The sequence below is a fragment of the Sander vitreus genome, chromosome 3 (genome assembly GCF_031162955.1).
Source record: "Sander vitreus isolate 19-12246 chromosome 3, sanVit1, whole genome shotgun sequence".
NCBI classification, from domain to species: Eukaryota; Metazoa; Chordata; class Actinopteri; order Perciformes; family Percidae; genus Sander; species Sander vitreus.
This window is the reverse complement of record NC_135857.1, coordinates 31,282,501-31,306,440: the sequence shown is the minus strand read 5'-3', so window position 1 is coordinate 31,306,440 and position 23,940 is coordinate 31,282,501. Positions and strand designations below refer to the sequence as shown.

The window sequence follows — 23,940 nt, the reverse complement described above, 5'->3', positions numbered from 1 at the left end:
CTAGCTTGACCGGGGTCAAAGAGCCTATTGTCATACAGAGCGCCTTGCCTCCACCTATTGTCTGTGACAGTTGGAAACCCTCAGAGCTCATACAAACCTCTGCACATTCAACTACTCCTCCCGCTACCCTCTCCTTTCTCCTCTTTATTTCACTCTCTCTTTTGCTCGCTCCTTCCCCTTTTCCTCCCCCTTCCTCCTCCTCGTCCTCCTCATCCTCCTCCACCCCCCTCCTCTCTACGTGCTGACTGGGCTCTTCAATCTGTCACACACGTACACAGCTGGACCGGATGCAGACACACACGGGAACAAATTAAAAAACTATCAGCTGTGCTTTATAGTTTACTGAACCTGTTTACTTCTACTTTTTGTTTTTCATATTTGCAGCACGTACAGTATTGAACCTATAGCTCTTACTGATGTTGCAGTCACTCGGTCAGATGATTAGATTAGATCACATGAATGATTAATGATCCTTGTGGGAAAACTGGGTCGTTTAAAAGACATAATATTGTCCTGTGAAGGAAGAAAGAAAGAATAGATTTAAGAAAAGGTAGAAAATGTCACGAGCAGTAATCAAAAGCCACTGATCAACATGTTGATGAAAGTGAAAATATACAGTGTATATAACTGCATAAGAAATGAAATTTTTATGATTATGACTATAAGATCTTTTCAGTAAATCCAGTTAAAAACTGGAAACTTCAGTTCTCATCAGAATCATGTTCACATGGAGCCCAACCCTGATTAAAGGTTAATAATCTCTCTGACAATCAGTATATGTGCAATTTGCCTTTGTTTGTGACATCCATGTCATTGTGTCTGGTGACCTCGACCTGCGCGGTTTGAAAAAATAAAAACTAATCTGACACATTTATAGGCCCCAACAAATCCAAAGATTTAGCTGAAATCAGATTATCTGACTCTGATGATTGCCCAACTCTAATTAAGATTCAATTTGGTGTAATATCGGTGGTAAAAGTATTCCTAAATCATATTAAAATGAAAACACTGAAAACAGTGCTGATGGAAACAAACTCAGTGACAAAACCTCTGCAGATTAGCTGTCAGAAGCCTTCTTGTTGAAAATGACTTTTCCGCATTTTAAACAGACCTGGAAGTGGATCAAGTGAATAACTGCAGAATGTATTTGACAGCTTCAAACAGGAGTCCAGCTGCCTCAGAGCTGTGTGTCCTGTCAGGCTGGAGGCCTCAGCGCTGCTGCAGTTTAAACAGCATGAATATGGCCAGCCTGTACAATGGCACTGCAGTGTGAGTGGCTGCAGGGAACCAGGATGCTGTGAGTGGCAGGTGGAATCTTTTTAATTCCCTCTCTCTCTCTCTCTCTCTCTCTCTCTCTCTCTCTCTCTCTCTCTCTCTCTCACACACACACACACACATATTGCTGGATTCTCAATAGGCTACTGCACTCCTCTTACTTACATAAGCAAAAAAAAAAATCTCTTCTTTCATCGCAAACAACAAAAACACTGTCCCTGTTTCTTATTCCAGGCGGGACCCTCTTCAGCACGCCATCTTTGTTTTTTGTTGTTGTGTTTTTCTTTCTGATGGCTGCAAATATTTGCTGTCATTGCAATTTTGAAAAGCTTCTTTTGTTTTGCTCCCAGCACTGGCTGATTTAGGAATTATTCCGTTTATTGTAGCTGTGGATATGAGCAGATGCTAAACGCGCAAGATGTGAAAATTAGAAGAAGAAAAAAAAGTCCTACATCAAATCACAGACAAACTATTATTTTAGTGCTGTAAAGGACATGCTTTGTTTGTCACACGAGGGCAAAATCAAAGTAATTTGAAATCCACATTTTGTTCAGGTTTGTTCTGTCGTCATGAAAACAGATGACTGTGAGCTGAGCCCTGCAGATAGCTGGAGGTCTAATATTAAAGGATAAGGCTTATGGATGTGAATCCCATCTATCACAACAGCTCCCATAGCCCTGGGGGGGCAGCACAATGATTTATGGAGTGAGAAGAAGAAGAATACATAGATCCAATAACTTTGCAGGATCTAATATAGTCATAATATATTTTCTGAGAAAAATAATACATAGTCAGACTAAAACCTTGCAATAATTAGACCTGCTTCTGTTTGAGAGTTTACATGTAACTGAGTTAACATCAACAGAGATAACCTCCATGACTGTACAAAGATATTCTGAACGACAAGGCACCACCTACAGAAACAGATTTAACCCAGAAAATGTAAAGAAGAGTGTGTTACAAAATCGTATTTTAACGTCAAATATCTGAAACTAAATCCAAAAGTTTTGTTTCGATTAAGGAACCTCAAATTCTGATATGTTGTCTTTAACAGTGCAGAATTGGTTGTGTATTATTTTCAGTTATTCCAAATAAACTGGAACCATAAAAACACATCATTTGCTGCTTGTCAGTGGATTTCTTTCCCCAGAAAGACCCGTGAAACTCTGAGCTGTTAACATAAAACCTTCCATGACTGAGGTGATCAATGCAGCACAGTACAAAAACTGTCAATTACGTAATCCTTTAAAGTCATATTTAGTATACTGGTCACTGTTCAAGAAAACTTCAAGGATTTTACTTCTACCAGAACGGATTTCATGTCTCTTGTCCTCTGTCCTCTTGTCTTATGTCAAAATCCATCTCAGGAAGAGACACACAAACACACACACACTCAGACCTGCAGTGGTGATCAACTGTGTCCCAGTGTGCGTGTGTGTGTGTATGCGTGTGTGTGTGTGTGTGTGTGTGTGTGTGTGTGTGTGCGCGCGTGTGTGTGTTAGAGAGAGAAAGAGGGTGTGTATGCACTGTTGGTGCAATGAGAGGCAGTGAAAGTGTTAGAGAGGGTTTATGGCAGTCATATTTCACTGGCAGACTGCACTATCCTACCAATTCCAAAGGACACACACTCACACTCTCACTCTTCTTCACACACATTCTCAATCGTACTGATGCACACACTCACACATACTCAGAGCAACATTGATCTGCGGGCAGGCCGGCCATAATCCTGCTGTTCTATTTACGGTCGGCCTCGCTGGGACCCTCAACACTCCCTTAATAAAAGTCTAAACATGAAGGCAGCAAATGGAGAGTGAGGGAGAGATTTTTCTTTTTCTTTTTCATTGTCTTGTTCTTTTTATATTTGTTTTATTTTACTCAATGAATTGCATTTTGTTTTTCTCATCTCATTACTGAATTGTATTATCCTTAACAATCCTTGTCCTTATCCTTTGTCAATATTGTTAACCTGACATTAAAGCCAATGAAGCATATACAATTTAATTAAATTGAGAAAGAGAGAGAGAGAGAGAGAGAGCACCGAGGTTAAGGAAAACAGTATTGATCACAAACCTCATCATTTCTATTTATCATTTCTGCTGTTTTGAAATCCTGCAGACCACGGTAGACAGAGGCAAAATTACAGACAGGGTAGGAAGAAAAGGAAATCTGAGAAAGAAGAGTTACAGAAAACAGAAAATGGAAACGAAGGCCTCATTAAAGCAAGTGGGCGTATACCCTGACACCCTGTCTCAGCACTCGGTGTGGCAGATGTGGTGCAGATTGATTAGTCATGCCTGTCTGCAAGCACCAGGGGCCTGACTGATGTGGCTCGAGAGCTACAGAGGTGGGGAGTCTATGTATGTGGAGAAGGAGGAGGAGGGGGGTCAAGAAGGTCCAAAGTAGCTGCTCTGCATTTGACAATCACACTACACCTGCCCTGCTGTCTGACATCTGTATGTTCCTGAGTTACATGCAAAGGTTGCAGATAATCTGAGCATGGAATTCATTTTACTCTCCAGAGTCCCGGGAAAATGTTCATGTTTTTATTAACAGTATCAGAGAGGTGATGGTTCAACTCTGTGGTAATTTGTTTAGGCTGCAGTATGTGCTACTGGATTGCATTACACTGAAAGGTATTTCTAATATTTATATATGTTTTTATATTTGATATATGTAAATTGAGATTAAAAACACATTAAAAAGTGCTCTAAGTGTGATGCAATTAGGGCTGCTCGATTATGGAAACAATCATAATCACGATTATTTTGGTCAATATTGAAATCCCGATTATTTAACACAATTACTCATTGTCTTTTGGAAAGATGTTGCAAATATTGAACTTAACAAGCAGTGAAACAGTTAACACGTTATAATGCTCTCCTAGCTGCTAGCGTGGCACGCCCTCATACTCTGCTTCTGACTGGCTAGTAGTCCTTACCTAGCTACTGCGCATGTGCGACTCCCAACAAAGATGGTACAGAAGTGAGATGTCTCACTCTGTAGCTAAAACAGAGAGCTCAACACACAGGGTGAAAAGAGGAGCTGCAGCAATGTGCAGTACAACAAAAATATGGTGTTTTTTGAAAATTAAACCATGTAAACCTATTCTGGTACAACCTCTAAATACAATTAAGAACCTGAAAATGAACATAATATGAGCACTTTAACACTTTTGCCGTTTGAACATCTTTTTTCCATTCAAAACACAAGACAAAATAAGAGTTAACTTGCAAAACGTAATGTGCAAAGTAATTGTTTTTTTTTCTCAATTAATTGCACAGCCCTAAATGCAGTTCAACACAACAACACCGCACATCAACAAGCATACATAGGTATAGTATATACAGAATATTAATCTTCCTGTTTATGGTTGACAGAGCTGTATGTCAGTGTGGTATTAACTCTGCTCGGGCGGAGAGGTCGCATTCTGCATGAGTTCATGTCGAACAACATCAGTAACCCCGCCAGGGTTCAGGGTTCAGCTCCCAGCGGAGCCTTGGAACACAGAAACACACTCAGACAGGCACTTTAGAGGGAAGCAACAAGCTTCCGCCACTTTTAATTTGACCTTTTCAACTACAGAGCTCCTCCACTCCTCCACTCTATTTGTGGAAAACAGAATTCGTCATCTAAAAGTTTTCATTAAATATTTCTAAAATGTAGCAGACCTGCAGCAAGGTAAAACATGGCTGATTTGATTGTGTGAAGCTTTTCTCAACCAACAACAATTCTATTTAATTAAGTGGTATCATGTGTGCACACAATGAGAGTTAAATCCTCTAATATTTCATTGCTTTATCAAATGAAAGATCATATCGCAGAACTAAATTAGAAACTGACGATACAGCCTGTTCATTGCACCAGATAACATAAGCAACTGACTGCTTACTTTCCTTCCTTATGCAACTTTTAAGGGATACTTTCATGATCTTTTAACTGTATAAAAGCTGCAGTCGTCCTTTTCAGACATATCTTATTGTGGATCAAAATCAACAGTCCAACATCCTCTTAAAAAAGCTGCTCCAGTACAAATCTAAATGGCATTTCTGCCTCTTTATGAGGACGATGGGAGTGTTGTAGCTGCAGTCTGTCTCTCTCTGAGTGCTGTGATATGATGGTCTGTCCGTCAGCCTGCGTGGCACTGACTGGTACTACTTAGGCATTACTCAGCCTGTCTGCCTGCTGGCTGTCATGCATTTCAAACAAATATTTTAAATAAATTAGTGTTTCATCACTATTTCTTCAGCTTCAGCTCATTTTCTTCTACTATACATTCAGCAATAATTCAACTGATTCCACCCCCCATCTGATTTATTTATTCATTTATGCATACGATTGCTGAAACAATTATATGATTAATGGATTTGTTGATTGAACATTTTTTGATGAAGTCAAAATGTCAGACATTGTCTGATTTCAGCTTCTCAAATGTGAGGATTTGCTTTTTTTGTGTTTCACATCATTGTAACCTCAAAGTTTTAGAGTTATATTAGAGTTGTATTAGAGTTTTATAAGTCAGACAAAATCTCAGGGCTCAGGGGAATTTGTGACCAGCATTTCTCTGTATTTTGGGGCATTTTCTAAACCAAATTGATAATTGATTAATAAAAAAAAATCTAATAAAAAAAGTAATCAAGCGGTTGTATTTATTGATCTTTATTTATCTGGGACAGACCACTTAATGACATCAGTATGATGTAATGGTGCCAGATTTAGCCACATTGGTCGTTTCGATCTGCACTACCTAGACAGGTTGATAATTTAAGTTAAAAACAAGGGGGGGAAAAAATCACTAACACTGATGAAAACACCATGCTAGGAATCCGATAAATCACTCTTCTGTATTCAGTATTGTTACGCAATAAGGTAATGACACAGACACAGTGAGGGGTTTACATTTTAGCTGAGCTGTGATCAGCTATGAGACGCTCCAGCGTAGGCTGCAGACACTTTACAGTAACTGGTGTTAGTAACTTTTCCGCAACCATTTGAGAAATTCAGATGGAACTAAAGTAGGAATTTCATTTAGTGGACATCATCTCGTTATAACTGATAAACAGCAGACAGTTGGAATGAGTAAGTCATTTACTGTAATGAAGAAGGGAAATGGCTAACAAACTCAAATTCATTATAGTTGAAATTGTGTGTGTGTGTGTGTGTGTGTGTGTGTGTGTGTGTGTGTGTGTGTGTGTGTGTGTGTGTGTGTGTGTATGAGTGTGTGTGATATGTCATATTGCAGTTTTCCATCTCTCAGTCTGAGAGCTTAGATCTGCATAAGAGGCTTAGAGTGCTGAAATCAGTAATGTTGATAAAGGCTGTGTGTGTGTGTGTGTGTGTGTGTGTGTGTGTGTGTGTGTGTGTGTGTGTGTGTGTGTGTGTGTGTGTGTGTGTGTGTGGGTATGTGTGTGTGTATGTGTGTGAGTCAGGTGTGTGTTAGTTTGTTAGCTTATGTGGCCTTTTGCGACAGATGTGTGCTGGTTTTGTGAGTGTGTGTGTGTGTGTGTGTGTGTGTGTGTGTGTGCGTGTGCAGATGGGATATTAAATGCTGAAAACTGCAATCATGGCGTGGGATTAAAAACAAAGCTCTAAAATGGAGGAACTCTGTGACAGAGGACAGACAGAGGAGACAGAGGTCAGGCTATGGAGAAAAGAAGAAGAGAAGAAGAACGTGAGCAAAAAGAGCAAAATAATTGGATGGAGGGAGAAAGTCATCGATAGAGTTTGAGACACTCAACAAATGTTTGCGGACAACCACAACAAAAGTGTAATATTTTATTTTTCACATACTTTGGGCTAGAGCTGGGCAATATGGAGAAAATCAAATATCACAACAATTTTGACCGAATACATCGATGTTGATATTGCAGCGATATTGTAGAGTTGACTATTGGTGCTTTCACAAAATATTCACACAGTGAGATTTTTGATAAACATTATCAGTAATTTGGATATAAGGACTAAATGGGTAAAGGCAAATAAAAGAACTAGCAGCCACACTTACAGCTAGTAAGTCTGGTAAGTACATCACGTTACTGTAATGCAGCCTTTAAAACACTTGCGTCATATTACGATATCCAACATTTAAGACGATATCAAGTCTCATATATCGATATTGATATAGTATCAATATTTCGCCCAGCCCTACTTTAGGCCACATAGTAAAGTACTCTGTGACTGACTACTAATTAATCATTAGTTAGTTATCCACGACGTTCCACTTCCGGGATTGTTCAGGTGCCGCTGGAAATTCCGCCGGATGTCTTTTATTTCCGCCAGATGTGCGTTACCTTCCTCTTTCTTTGTGTTGACATTTTAAACTCCGGCGGATTTCTGAGGACTATGGTTAACTGCTCCTCAGATCTCTGCAGGGTAAATCCAGACAGCTAGCTAGACTATCTGTCCAATCTGAGTTTTCTGTTGCACGACTAAAACAACTTTTGAACATACACGTGTTCCACCAAAACAAGTTCCTTTTTTGCAGAGGCACCGTGGCTCCATCCGGCGCTTAGCACCGCCCATGACGATTGTGATTGGTTTAAAGAAATGCCGATAAACCAGAGAACGTTTTTCTCCCATCCTGGAGTGCTGTGTGGTCTAGCCAGACCCTCCTCCGCAGCGCTGTGGAGAAAGGTCTGGCAATGCGAGACTAACTACTAATCAACGATCTATTATTTTGCAGTGTTTTCTCAGCTGCTAATGAGAAACTAATCTCCTCCATCTTCTCTTCATCAACTCATTAACAATCAGATTCAGTTTACATTGTGCTCATTGAAGTGGGTTATATGTGGTGGTGAAGTCACCGCTGCAGGACTGTGTACTGCTCTGAGAAGGCTGCACAGGCACAAATAGATACTGTTATTATTGTCCACACACAGACAACAGGCCCGTAGAGAAAAAAGGATACATTCCTCTCAAGTGTTTAGACTGTACTAATAATGACATTTGTCTCTTTGTTTCAGATCACAGTGGATTTGTATTCTTTTTGTTGCTTTGTGTATTTGGTTTAATTAAGGTTCACACAGCAGAGTAAGAAGTGAAATTGCATTTGACCAGACACATGTAATCAGGTCATGCCACGACACCAGTTTGTTTAAAAAAATTACATTTCTATTTTTTCATCAGATTTTTCTGAATTATGTAATATTAAAAATAAATACTGATACATGTCCAAATTTTCTTCACACCTCTTCAAACCAAAATAAACCAGAATTATATTAAACTGCTCTCCAAGCATGAGGAACTGAATGAAGCTTTTTGCTGCTCCATGGTTCTTTTAATTGGTCCAGAAATGTTCTCATTTTTAACCAAGTAATGGCGCTTTCTGTTGAAGAGGACTCAGACTTTAGGCTTTCTCAAGCATCCCAGTGAAATTAAATGCCGCCTCGAGTTCTCACTCGAACAGACAAACCAACAGGTACTTTTTTTAGTATCACCTCCGTCGAGGTTCCAAATGAGCTGAGGCGATACCAAAAGGTGACGCGAGAACCTGCAGACTACTGATTGGTCGGAGAGAATCGTCACTAATCACTGCGTCATCACTGCTAGCGACAGACGGGGGGGGTGTCCTGAACAAACCCGCCATTTTTAAATAGTCTAGCCAGCTGTGTTTTTTTTTTGCGGCCTCCAGCTTCTTTTGAGACGAAATGTGTCTTCTGGCTGTGGCAACAGACACATGGCGAGAATCAAAAGCTACACACCTTCGACGTTCTGTGTGTGTGTCGCGTTAGGTCAGGGCAGTTTCCTGCGGCGTCGCTATGACGACCAGCCCCGCTCGCCTCACGCATGAGGCGGTACTAAATCTGCAATGGAAAAAGGAGGACAGGACACCACAATTGAGTTGAGCCGATTAGAGCTGGTACTGGCAGTGGGTAAGCGCCATAACAAACTCTGGTCACCACTCGCACTATTGTATTATCTCAGCGTCTGTCTGCTGTGAGTGCTCAGTGAGCTCTGAAACTGACCGGTAGCCATAAAACTGCAACAGGACAGAAGAAGAAGGAACTTTGACGCCATCAATACTAATTCATTTCCAGCTTTTAGTTTGTGTTCATGGCTTTGCCTCCGTGTCCGACCAGAGGTCAATATCTCAGCGGTGAGGAGAAGAAGAGGAGCAAAGCGGGTCGATTCTAATTATAAAACAGGTGTCGTGAATGAATATTTTAGCAGCTGACACAAACTGATGAACCAACCGATGCAGCTGTGGCACAAGTTTCATCTTTAGCAGCTGCTTGCAAAGAAAATGCACTGCAATTAAACTTAACTCGTTTTTGATAAAGTTGCATTGAGAGTTTGAGATTCTCTTTCAGTCATTTTATTTGGTTTTGCTGTTTACCTGCAACACTAGTTAAAGGTGCAGTAAGTGATGCTGCTCAAAGATTGTTGATATTCAAACTCACCCCCCCCTTCAGAAGCTCTGCCCCACCAAATCCACAGACAGATAACTATTGGCCGCCGGCACATTCACATGGGTAAATGCTAGATCAGATCTGCTAGACGTGTCGACGTAGTTAATGTTAGGCATGAAGAGTGGGGATTGGTTAGGGTAAGAATAACAGGGTAAGCCAATCAGAGGTAGAATAAGGCAAAAATAAGGCGGACCATGAGGCTAGTGGATCCGATCTAGCATCTAGCATTCACAAGCATTTTACAAGTAATTAATGCTGTTACAGTTAATTAGCAGAGGAGTCACCCGAGACACTGAAACCTGTTATAGGAATAGTTCAACATTTTGGGAAACACATCCTGAATCCAGCTCCGTAATTAACGCACCAACATGAGACTGACCTCACAAAGAAGGCAAATAAGAGTGTTTCCCAAAATGTTGGATAATTCTTTTGTCTTCAGAAATGAGAATATATGTTTTGGTGGCAGCATTATTCTCTCTCAAACCCACGGTCATTTTATGTTCTCTTATGCTCTAATGGAAAGGGCTTTTTATTTGTTTTTGTTTTTTCACTGTCTCTTGCTGAATGCAGTTTTGCAGATGCAGCGTTGTCATGACATTTTGTTATGTCCTTTTGTATCCAGAGAGGGAGAGAGCGAGAGAGAGAGAAGAAAGAGAGAGGAACAGAGAGAGAGAAGAAAGAGAGAGGAACAGAGAGAGAGAAGAAAGAGAGAGGAATAGAGGGAGAGAGAGAGAGAGAGAGCAAGAGAGCAAGAGAGAGAGAGGAACAGAGAGAGAGGAGAGAGAGAGAGAGAGAGAGAGAGAGAGGAACAGAGAGAGAGAAAAGAGAGAGAGAGAGCGCGAGAGAGAGAGAGAGAAAGAGAGGAACAGAGAGAGAGAGAGAAGAAAGAGAGAGGAATAGAGGGAGAGAGGGAGAGAGAGAGCAAGAGAGCAAGAGAGAGAGATGAACAGAGAGAGAGGAGAGAGAGAGAGAGAGAGAGAGAGAGAGAAAAGAGAGAGAGAGAGAGAGAGAGAGAGAGAGAGAGAGAGAGAGAGAGAGAGAGGAACAGAGAGAGAGAGAGAGAGAGAGAGGGATAGAGAGAAACAAATAGAAAGACAGAGCGAAACAGAGAGAAGCTATATTTGGAAGCGGCACTGCCTAGTACTATATGGGTATGTATTAAATCTGTTGTGCCATAATAGTGAATGGTGGGTACGCAGCAGTGTGTGTGTGCGCGTCTGTGTGAGCGTGTGCCCGTGATAATGAATGGTGGCCTGTCTCGTCCCCCCTGTACTGCTGCTCCTTGCTACTGTAATTGGTCGTCGGCTTAAGTGCTGCTGCTGCATTATTCTCCAGATAGATAGGACGGAGGGAGAGATGGAGGGGAGGGAGGGAGGGGGGTGGGGGGGAGGAAGCAAAGGGAGGGAGGAGGTGAAGGAATAGCAACACGGGGAGAGGGAGGCAGAAATGATTGATGGGTGAGATGGAGCTGGATCGAAGGAGGAAAAGAGCTTTGAAGGGAGAACAGTATGATATATGAGTGTAGGAATGTAGGCTAAGAAAGGAGAACAGGGTAAGACAAGTTCATGTGAGTTTCACACATTTTCAGCATTGGTTTTTCCATCCGGATCCTCCAGCATCTGTTCAGTCTATAAATATGAATAATCCAAACTAAAATGAATACATGTGGGAATCAATATGTCTCCATGTGCTTACTATTCATTCATTTTAACCTCACAGTTGTTTACGTCCTGTTACCTTGATTTATTCATTGTCTCCGCTGCTCATTGGGTTTTCTATTTTTAGCCTCACGTTGTGTTTCTTCATGTAGCGTTCTTGTCAGCTCTTGTCACATTAGCTCTACTGCTGCAGCAACTAAATTTCCCTCTGGGGACAATTATGGCGTTCATTTGAAAAATGTTATGATATATATACACACATTACTGTAAAATTCCAAATGATTGGATTTTGTTTTTTATCTTAACTTCACCTTTTTCAACAGTTCTAATCTGCAGAATCCAGCTTGAAATTCCGCCAATTTGCTGTGCTTAGAACCCTTCCAAACACTGTTTGCGTTTTGTAAAAAAGAATCTGTGTCTGAGTCGGAGGTGCTTTACTTTAGGTTAAAAATATGATCTCATTTTGGAAAGTAACTCGCATATCTTAGCGCCTGTGTTGAAATATTAGATTTTCTTGTTGCTGGATCACATCTTGTTTTGGCTCGATGCAACTTTTGCTCTGTTGGACTTTGGCAAAATTCTCAACATCGCTTTAACTGGGTTATTAGTATTCCTATAAAGTCTCCAGACAAGCACCGTATTGCATCAACCAAACCTATGAACAGCTTTTATTGTGAAAAGAGGAAGGTGGAACCTGCAAGGACAAATCTACACTTTTTCTTAGGTTATTTAATATTTACAGGGACATTATGATGAAATTCCCAAAACTTCAATGACCTCTGCCAGGTTTTCCATGACAGCTGGGATGGGGGTGTGTGTGTGCATGTGGGGAAGTAGAAGGGGAGGAGAGGGGAGGAAAGGAGGGCGACTAATGTCTTCCGAGGAGCGAGAGGAGAGGAATGAGACGCTTTGGCCAAGACACAGCAGTAACTTTCTAGTCTCATTAGACTGGCCCTGTTATTCCCAACACACACACACACACACACACACACACACACACAGACAGGCCCTTGCAGCAGGTGGGCCTTTTGATTTGTCACCCAGGAAGAACCGTGTCTCATTTGCATACAGATGCCCCCTTCAGTGCTGAGGAAGGGTGCACACACAAAAACACACACGCGCACACACACACAGCTTCTTCAGTCCTTCCCTCTAGGCCGAGGCCCATACAACCCTCTCTTTCTTCCTTTTTTCTTTCTTTCTTTCACTTGTCTCCCTTCCTCCCCTTTTTCTCTTCAGCTCTTCTCGGCTTTGCAGAAATTTTGGCCAACAAACCCCAGGAGATTTAAAACCATGTGTGGGTGTGTGTGTGTGTGTGTGTGTGTGTGTGTGTGTGTGTGTGTGTGTGTGTGTGTGTGTGTGTGTGTGTGTGTGTGTGTGTGTGAGAGAGCATATTTTTGTAGATTACAGTAATGCACTTCCTCTGTAGAGACATTCTATGGATTTATATTTAGTTGTATACTGTATATGTTTGCATCTCTGTCAGTAAATTTATCATTTTGTTCATTTACATGTGTTTGTATGAATGTGTGTGTGTGTGTGTGTGTGTGTGTGTGTGTGTGTGTGTGTGTGTGTGTGTGTGTGTGTGTGTGTGTGTGTGGAGGCTCTTGCACCTTGCATCTGTTCTAGCTGGCAGAGCTTTCAGGAGTCTTGTGTGTTGGTGTCAAACAACGGTGGCTTGTTTGCGGACCCTAACACTGAACTGATACACACATTGACACACTTTTAAACACACACACACACACACACACACACACACACACACACACACACACACACACACACACACACTAAGACTACAAGAATGAGCTGAATTTCAAACCAAATAAATACTTTGAGATCATAGTGGAGTTTAAAGTAGAGGAAGTAAAAAAAGAGCGTAAATGCAGCTGGGCTCAACAGAGGACAGGATGATGCGAAATGAAGCTTTACAGGAAAATTATTCACAAAGTTGAATGATTGCATTTTCAAAAATGCATCATACTGGAATTCATGTTCCAGCAACAACTCAGTATGTTTCATTTAATTCAAAGTAAAAACAAGGAACCAGAACTAAATCTTGGCCTGCATTTTCTTTGTTGTTGAAGCAAATAAATGACATTTTAATTTGTCCAAGCTTAAAGTCAAGCTTACAATTTATATTGCAATTCATAATTTTGTCATCGGGATTGTGTCTAAAGAGTTATGGCCAAGGCTGCAGCACAATTATGTCACACAACAACACATTTTTGGCTGGTGGGAAACAGCTGATGGTAAAAACGCTTTCTTTATCGTCTCATTAAACGATTTATTCAGCAGCACTACATGTCCCTTTGCACACAGAAACCAAAATGAATTTGCGACATGAATCCCAGGCCGAAGCTCTGAAAAACATATTTAAGAGCAGCACACTGTGTGTCCGGCAAGGCTCTAGCAGAGCTGGAGAAAACGGCACGCTGTGATTGGCCCGAGGGCAGCGGTAGACTCTGCAGGCGCTACGACAACACTGGGAGTTTAAGTGGAGGTGGGATTGTTTACGGATTGTTAACTGGATGCCTATGATGGCAATAAAATCTTGAGAAAACGATTGTTTTTCCACGTGGTTTGAGGTTATACAAAGTTGAGGCAGAGAAGGAGTCACGTGCATGTTATATTTCACCTTTCTCAGTTGTGGCAAAGCAGGTTGTCTGGATCATTTAGTGTCTTTACAAGTTCAGGTGTGGGGAAACAAAACTTGCAAACCTGCAAAACCTTTACTCTCAATGTATTTCATTTATTACACAACAACATCCACTCCTGCCAAGTAAAGCATAAATCATGTTTTTGTGGTTTTATTTAGGCAATTATAAGCACTTAGTTAAGGTCAGGAAAGGATTGTGGTCGTGGTAAAGAATTGAAAAAGTCAACGCTGACTTGAAGCCTGAAATGGGACATGTTGGCTTTTTCAGTGTTGAACCACACCACCATCTTTCCCTAACTTTCCCAAGAGCCTAACCCTAATATATCCCAACTATGTCTGTGGTTTATATGCATGTCCCAAGGATGATTACAAAACAAATTATAGCAAGGGAAAATGAAATGTTTTCTTTAAACATATTTAGCAAAGTATAGAAATGTATTGTATAGCACACAGTTCCACTTTCACGTGTTTAGTTAGAAACAACATGCATGGTGCGATCCGTTTCGTCTCTTCCACAGCTCAAACAAACAGCCCAAACCTTTCGACTCACAGCGGGACAGTACGAGTAGGATGACACACACCCAAATCACAGCCTCCCCTCCTCACTTCTCCAGTCACATGTCGAATCAGGGCCGAATTAAGAGTTTAGACAAATACAATTTCACCTCTGATCCTGTAATCCTGATCTGTTGGACTGTGCTTGTATGTGTGTGTGTGTGTGTGTGTGTGTGTGTGTGTGTGTGTGTGTGTGTGTGTGTGTGTGTGTGTGTGTGTGTGTGTGTGTGTGTGTGTGTGTGTGTGTGTGTGTGTGTGTGTGTGTGTGTGTGTGTGTGCTGGTGGTTGGTGCAACATGAGCCCAGTCAAGGCCCCTCTGTCCCTGAGGACTCACAACGTCTGTCAACACAAACTTAGGGCCACACACACACACATATACACACACACACACATATACACACACACACACACACACACACACACACACACACACACACACCGGGACAATTTAGCCTTTACTGTATAATCCATAAATCTATCCCACAGCGTTTGGAATGAGGCTCTTTTCTGTCAATGTCAGTGCATACAGAGGTCAGCAGTTCTGATCTGAAGGAAACTCACTGAGAACCCACTCAGCAGTTAAAAACTCAGACAACTTGTTACTGTGTGTGTGTGTGTGTGTGTGTGTGTGTGTGTGTGTGTGTGTGTGTGTGTGTGTGTGTGTGTGTGTGTGTGTGTGTGTGTGTGTGTGTGCTTGTTTATATCTGTGCATGTGTGTTTTACATTTAAATTAAGAAAATCTGATGGATGAAGACTGAGATAATGAAATGTCTCCTTAATGGGTCAAAACACTTTGCATTGTTGCATCGATCCATCCCAACACACTCCCTCAATCCTTCACTTCCTTTCAGAGGATAAATGGATAAATGAACAGACAGATGTTCTAGATAAATCTCCATCCATCCATCCATCCATCCATCCATCCATCCATCCATCCATCCATCCATCCATCCATCCATCCATCCATCCATCCATCCATCCACCAATGACCCATTCATCCATCTGTCACTGTTCAACTCTACCTTATGACACTTCAACACTGTTAAAAAGAAACTGTTGATGCATCAGGCATTTCTTTAGCCAGTATTTTGATATTTGATATATTTGTGTGTATAACTGGCCAAATGGACACAAAATGACAAAATGTTGAGGAAAACTAGGTGCACAAAAATATTAACGCATTCAAAGTATTCTTTTACTCTTTTTTTTATTATCTATATATATATGATTACTCTAAATTACTTTCTATGTAGAATGTGTCATTATGTCCTTTTAAGGATGCCTAAAGAAAATGAATACTTAAAATATTAAGAAAATAGTACATTAACAGTGTAAAAGTGCATAAGGATGAATTTTTATTTACCAGCCATCATTTATCCATTCATCCAAAGCAGCAGTGGTGGCAGTGTCTTACCAGGATAGAAGTCTTTGGATTTGGACAGTTTGATGGTGGCTCCGGTCTCTTTCTGCAGCTGGACGATGGTCTGACCTCCCTTACCAATGATAGAACCCGCCGCATAGCTGGGAATCAAAACCTTCAGGAAGTACTCGCCTTCCTCTGTAGCAGAAAACAGGAAACAGGAAGTCAGAGACAGCTACTGCAGTTCATTTTGTTTTTACTTCAAATGAAGCTGAAAAAGAATACAAACAGCTACAGTATGAGTTATTAGTCTGTTTGAACCTTTGCCCTCATGCCTGCCGTTTGTTTCTATAGTTTTCTTGCATTTATGAAAATTTTCAGCAATTTTACAAATTGTGTTAAAGTAAAAGCAAAATGCAGGAAAAAAATCATTTCTAATCCAATGCAGGGATCATCTTGTTTGAACGAGTGGAAACTGTGAAGTGGAAGCAAAGTTTTTGTCAGTAATCACAATCTCACAGAACAGATGCAAGCTCGTGCCGCATCACTATACCAAAGCAGAATCATTTATCTCTCTACCCCCCCCGCCGCTCCCTCTCAACCGACCATCCAAAGCTTCCTCAAGCCGCATAAATCCATCCAATCACATCAAACGATGACTGATATCCATATCAACTAATTATTTCCATAATCTGATGATTCCGTTATCTAACCCCCTTTCTCTGCACGTCCATTTGTTGCGCACTTTTAAACCTCTAAACACTCTCTCCAGATTGGTCTGATCTAATTTCAGCGTCGGGGCCCGAGGAATCTGGTCCTCGTCACCGCTTTGGCACGAGGGTAGGGAGCTGAGAAATATGCTGCTCGTCACTTTTGTTATTAAAGCTAATCAGATTCAACCGGCGCTTGTGTATGTGACGCCTTGTGAATGCATAACACCATATGCCCGCCACGGCACACACACACACACACACACACACACACACACACATGGATAAGCCCACATAAACAAACGCACAGCAGATGAGCACAGATACAGATGTTTGTATCCTGCTAACATAGAGCTGCACCTGCACTAAGGAGTGCAGTGTAAACTCTGGATCTGAAAGGAAGATGTTGTCTGTTTCACGTGGCTTTGTGCTGACTGTTTTCAGCAGTGAGGTCAGCTAATTGCCCTGATGGGATAATGATGTCTTTAAATGTCTTCACAAGCTGAAGCTTCAGACAGATCTTTATGGAAAATATGCATTTGTTTAATCAGCCAGGACGAGGAGGTGGCCTTGCAACAGAAGACACCAACAGACATCAGACACCATTCTTCCTTCAAAAAAGTGCCATAATTTTACCCCACTTTGGCCAAATAAAATTGGCCAAAGCTCATATCAAGCATCAAGCCAGTTTGGGCAAATGTCATTCTGCATCATCAGCACCTCAGGGAGCCACAAAAGGGAAATCCCAAACAGGTGACTGACAGCTTGCTTCACTTAACTGCATCCTGAGTTTAGTTAGTGATACATGTTGTGATGGCCATTAAGGGCTCTCAAAGAAATGATTGATTGTGAGCACCATTAGTCAAGACAGCAATTGGACCTCATTCTGTACAAACTATCCAGGTTAGTAAACATGACTGGTTATTTGCCGTTTACTGAAGTAAAATAATGTAGATAAATCTTGGAGCTTTAAAAAGAAAAAGAAAAACTCCAGTGGCTCCCTGCAGTATTTGTGAATTGAAAACACCCTCAATCCCAGGTATGTCCACTGACTTAACAAGGTTTGACGTTTTCAAGTTAATGTTTGTCATTTTTGTAATTTGCCAGACTCTCACTAGAAGGGGGCACAAACAGCTTCGGGGCTTTTGTGCAGTTGTTCAGTTTTTGTGAAATATTACGCGCTGAAGCCAAAAGGGCAATAAACCAAAAGGTCGAAGCACATTTGAATCATCTTGGGGTCATTGAGAGCGGGGACACTTCCAGTGGCTTCACTCAGCGACACGGTGACCTGAAGCAAGACACGGACTGAACCTGCAACCTTTTGGTTGTAGCCTGCTGCTTCGTTGACAATGCAGAGAGAGAGAGAGAGAGAGAGAGAGAGAACTGACTGAACCTCATAGACTGAAACTCACAGGCCGCTGCCCATTGGTACAGAATCACATACAATAACAGAGATTTGGAGGCATTGTGTCAGAGGTTCATCAAACCATGTGTTTGTGTGTGTGTGTGTGTGTGTGTGTGTGTGTGTGTGTGTGTGTGTGTGTGTGTGTGTGTGTGTGTGTGTGTGTGTGTCTGTGTTTGTGTGAGACTAGATAGATAAGAACAAATCCCAGAAGTGCCTTTGTTACCATGGCAATGATATCAACAAGCTGTGGGTCAACTACAGTGTAGCACTAGCTCACACTCGGCTCCTCATTCCTTCTCCTTTAAAGAGCTGTTTCACCTAAATACCTCTGTTTAACAAGAAGTTTTTGAAACTGACAGATTGTAAGTCAGTCAGTCACCAAATTGGTCCAAAATTGGTGAAAATAAACGCGGGTATAGATGCAGTTATCGTTCTAAAGAAATTATGAGGTAGTTCACCTTGCAAAATTCTTCAACATTACAGAAATGCTTATGGACTGGTTTTGCATTGTTTCTCTTCACACCTCAGCATATATTGTGTGATAAAACATAAAAAGATTAAAGGTTCAATCCACCCATATTGCAGAGAGACAAATCTAGTTTTTCAGTGTTTAATTCAGTGCAAATTACATTCACTAGCATTGAATGTGTACATGTCGTACAATTAAAATGCTAACATCTCAAAACCTTGACAAATCAAACCAAAACTATCTGCGTGGCGAAATACAGCTAGAGGTTTAAGTCCGATTTTTTTTTTTTTCATTCTGTTGAACTGGCCCTTTAAAGCCTTAAATCTTGAACACATTTTTTTTCTTATCCATTATTTTATCACTATGTAGCTGTTCTGGCAAGAAATGCCACCTTAACTTCATTAGTTAGTATTTCAAATTACAAATTGTATCATCAAAACTAGATTTGACAATACTTTAACTGAACAGTTTATGGACTCGCTTTGCCAGACCCTCCTCCAAAGTGCACTAAAGGAGGGTCTGGCTACTCCACACAGCATTCAAAATTACGAATCCTACTATGGCCATGCCAATGGGTCTTGGTCGATTGGTTGGGGTTAGGCATTTGACCTCGAGTGGTTAAGGTTAGGATAGCCGATTGGTCAGGGGATAGGACCTGAACAAATCGGGTTACATTACCTTGCGTAAGCATGGACGCCTGGCCAATAAATGCTATTGAAGGGTGGGTCTTGGCGTGGCCATAGTGGGAAAACAAATATGGCTTCTTAGATGGGAATAAAAACGTGCTCACCGAATTTAAAATTCCAACACAAAGAAAGCGGAAGGAAACGGTAAATACACGCATCCGGCAGAATTTCATGCAGCACCTGAGCAATCCCAGAAGTGGAACGCGAAGACTATAGACTAATGGACTCATAACTCTAAAAGAACTCCATAATCTTTCGCCTTTGCGTCAGCAATAATATAGAATAAAAGTAGATTCAGTATTAAGTATTCTTTTTATGATTCTGTAAAGATCCTCTTCAAAGTCAACTTTTGAGGTTGTGAATCTAATAACTGCTCTACACAGGGTTTTGCAGTGTTCTGTCTCTTTAAATTGCCACTGATTCAATGTTTCTCAGCTTCCCTCCTTAGCAGCATTCTTTATATTTGATAATCCAGGACACAGACCCTCAGGAGGCAGATTAAAAATAGGATTATTATTAAAGGGGCACACTTTCTCACAAGGGCGAGGCACTTTGTAACATTGCTGTTCTCTGTCTGCTACCCAGGCGAACAACTGGAGACACTGAACTGTGAAAGAATACACATGCATGCAAAATATTGAGAGTATCCTGCTTTGATTGTGAGGTGGACAGACCAGGTATAACCAGATGGAAAATTCAAGATCCCATATGGTTACATTGAGATATTAAATGCCTTTTAATAGCTATAACTCCCATTAAATCCCTTTAACACTTACGTTGCAGCCAAACAACAGTGGAGCAGAGGTGTTTGTGACACCTCACTATAAATAAATGTAATTAATAAAAGACCCTGCACACCCACACTTGTGTTTTCAGGTCTGTTCAGGTTGATAAGTACAACCATTTGGCAAAGAGATGCTAGGAGTTTGCTATGGCCACAAAGGTCTGTACACCTAAAATAAACATAATATAAAAGGTTCCCAACTCAAGACTGTTGGCCAGGCAACTGTTAAAAACACTGTGAATTGACAATGTAACATTTAATTTGTTCAATCACATTGAACGACTTCTTCAGGCACTTTTGTGTTACTACGTGCCAAATTGGAAAATATCAGAGATTTTTACGAAAAATCTGAGTTTCCCCGAGTCGTAATTAGGATGTGTATTTTGAACATCACTTATAAGTCGGAAGCTGATAATTACTGTAACTCGACGTTACATGAGTGTGGCATAATTAGGAATAACTATAGATGTGACCCAGTTCCATATTCCATAACTCCGAAAAAGTACACCTTACAATTAGTATTTGACAGTGGAACACATTGTTCTCGACGTAAGAAATTCTTAGTCCACTAACTCATATGAGTTTATCGACAAATCGATTAGTTGATTTAATTGACAGATCTGAGATGTGCTCATACGTTTCTTGGAAATAGGTCATTCAGTATGAAAAAGCATTAGAAATATGGACTAAAGAAATATTAATCGACTAACGCTTTGGCTACATTGAACGCGTAATGTATTGAGACCGTTAGCAGAGTGGGTGTGCCGTGGAATGTATCTTTATGGCTACACCTGCTGCAGGAGTGTGTGAGTCACAGGCGAGACGGAGAGCTTTTGCTTTGGGATTGTTGTTGTTTCCTCAGTTTTTTGGAGCTGCTCACACAGGTGAGGATGCAGGTGAGGGAAACAAGAAATAAAAACAGAAACTCTCAAAATGAAACTGCCAATACGCTCACTGAGTCATTGAGTCGGTTCATGTATATCGGTAGTTTAATTTAAAAGAAATACAGACACTTTATGATCCATTTCTGTGTAAAAGTGCCGCACACACCTCACGTAAAAAAATATAACTAGAAGACCTATTCGAATAAATGTCCTATTTTAACGGTTGTAGAGTGGATCTCCACGGAGCATACACATCACTACGTGCTGCTTTTGTGCCCGGTGTAGCCAGTTTCATTGATTATAGTGAAATTGTAGTGTTGGAACGTCCGCTCCGCATACGTTACTCGTGCTATGTAACAATAATCATAACAATAATAATAACTTTTATTTATATAGTACCGTTCAAGAAACCCAAGGACACTTTACAGAATTACTGTGGCTAAGCTAAAGGAGGTTGTAGGCTGTGTTAAACAGGTGGTGTTTAACACAGAGTTTTTTTTAAATGTAGCCAGCCTGTAAGACCAAACGATCAATTAGTCGACTAATTGACTAAGAGGGGGCAGCCTTAATCTCAGGAAACTCTCTTTCCATTTCCACCAAACGTGTGTGCTGTGTGCAGAGGGATGGTAGTAGTAAAGTGCTCAGAGTTTTAAATACTGGGTGGGCTCTGTTCTCATCTCTGAGTGTTCAGCCAAGTCAAAGCATGAGCACACAGACAGGAAATCTGACACTCCCCTGCCCTTCCTCAGCTCTGCTAGTGATGAAATACAAACTGCAGGGAGCTCAGACATGGATGTAGAGGAGAGAAAAAACTACTCACTTTTTTCACAACTTCAACAACTGAACAACTGAACATAACTTCTTCACAACAAACTTCTTCTTTCTCTTTAGGTCCTACCATCCTACTATCTATTTGTCCTTCTGTCATCTATCTGCTTGTTCCTTCTGTCCTTCATCTCCTGCCTGAAATTTTACTACTAGAAACATTTCTCAGAAACAAAATCACTTGAGAGGTATAAATTACCTGATCTGAGTACACGAGTCCCTCAAAGCATGCAAAAAAACCACCTGGCAAACTTACAAAGATGTAGGTCTGAACCAAATATTAAAACATAGCAGAACCATACAGCTACTGCACACTAACACAATAACAAACTAATATATACTGTACAACCTTAGCTAGAAGCATGATTACTAAGCTTCGTATTAGTTTTCTCCACAACCTCTTGCTTTCTGCATTTCAGTTGAAGAAAGTTATATTTTATTTGTGATTCAAGGATGTTTGTTTTGTTTGTTTGTTCCAGTTATTCTCAGCAGATTGTTTACAGCAGACTTGCTTCTCCTTCAAAGCTTTTTCGGTTTTGGATGGCTGTGGTATATTTTTGGGCCGAGCCCTGAGTGCTTACAGTCAAACTTAAGCTGCACTTTGGAACTTCACCAACCTCTTGGTTTCCTGATAAAATACTTTATTTATAACAGGCTCCTCGTTCTATTGTCCGTCATCATATTTTGTTGTATTTTAATCAAGCTGGCTATCGCTAATTATCTGCGTAGTGACAACAATGACACATTTATTCGCTCAGAGCAGCACTTTGTTTTTACGCTTGAAGAAATGTCATATTGTGGCCTAAAACTGTCTGTCTTCTCCTCGTTACCTTTCTCCTCCTCCTCCTCCTCTTTTCTTTCCTTGCCCCTCCTTTCCTCCTCCTTTCCTTTCTTTTCGTCCTCCTCTCCTCTCCTCTCCTCTCCTCTCCTCTCCTCTCCTCTTCCTCCTCTCCTCAGTGTGCTGCAGTGACCCACTTTGAGTACGAAGCCTTGGATTGACCTGCTTTAGATAGAGGCTAGCTAATTATAACAGCCAGTATTAATAAGGCAGGGGAATTGGTAAATACGAAACACACACACACACACACACACACACACACACACACACACACACACACACACACACACACACACACACACACACACACACACATATGTATGTATGCATGCACACACACACACACACAACTACAAAAGCGTGTCTGCACGAAAAACAGATACAAGCACATACACTCCAAAAACACGTCTCATAAACAAGCCTACACACCTTGGCAACATGACTCATCATGTATATAAGAGGATAATGAGTGACTCATGTTCATCACTTGTACTGTTGAATGGTAACACTTGTACATGTTACCATGGCAACAGTAAAGAAAAATATGTATATATACTGCAAATTCAATAAAAATAAAAACTGTGAACTTTTGCAAGCTGTAAAAAAAAAAAAAACTGACTGCACGTTTAATGTTTTACTGTAGATCCCGATCATCGATTATTTCTCATATGGAAAATATTTTGGGAACAATATGTCACACATTAGGAATGCATAACAAAATTACCATTAAATGCATCTGTCATCAAACAGCACCGCAGATCTCCAGTGTCGAGTTTGTCAACACGGTTATGTAACACAGATTGAGTTACACTTTGAGATAACTGCCATGACTCAATTTTCATAAATATGGTTCTAGATTTATTCTAGATTTTAAAAAAAACTTGAAAACTGTACTGCACTATCTGCCTCTTCCTCCCACACTGCACTACACTGAATGATACTGTTTACAAAGAAGTTTTATCAGCATTCCTCTAGTTTTATCAGATTTATATGCTCTTTCTAAAAGCCTCTGACACATAAAGGTTCAAGCTCAAAAAGTAATGCATCTTCATGTTGAGCTCTTTTTAAAGATCGATCTGGTTTCAAAGTAAAAGCTCTTATCGTGCGACGTTAAAGAGCCTCTTGTACATCTAAAACCCTGCTCTGTACTTAAGGATGTGATGTTTTGACTCTGTGTGCACTGTACATAGCAGATTCTCTTAAACTTTTGTGTCCCAGCAAATGTGACTTTTCACAGTTTTACTGTAAAAGAATAAATCAAAACAAATCACACCGTTGTCGTTTTGTGAGTCTAATGTATAGGGTCATGCCGACAAACTGCAAATTATAGGAGTGAAGAAACAGTCTAACAGGATACAACACTAGAACGGAGGCTTTTGTAACCTAAACAATGAGTTTCTATGTTTTTTAACATGAATGCTGCA

General features: G+C 40.7%; 1 protein-coding gene across 1 annotated transcript in view; it reads right to left on the bottom strand.

The window, feature by feature from the left end:
• Positions 1–23,940, bottom strand: part of nova2 (NOVA alternative splicing regulator 2) — an 89,193-nt gene that overhangs the window by 53,289 nt on the left and 11,964 nt on the right. Inside the window, exon 3 of the mRNA XM_078246971.1 lies at positions 15,970–16,113. Within this exon, the coding sequence (XP_078103097.1) occupies positions 15,970–16,113 (144 nt within the window). The remainder of the gene's footprint in view (positions 1–15,969; positions 16,114–23,940) is intronic.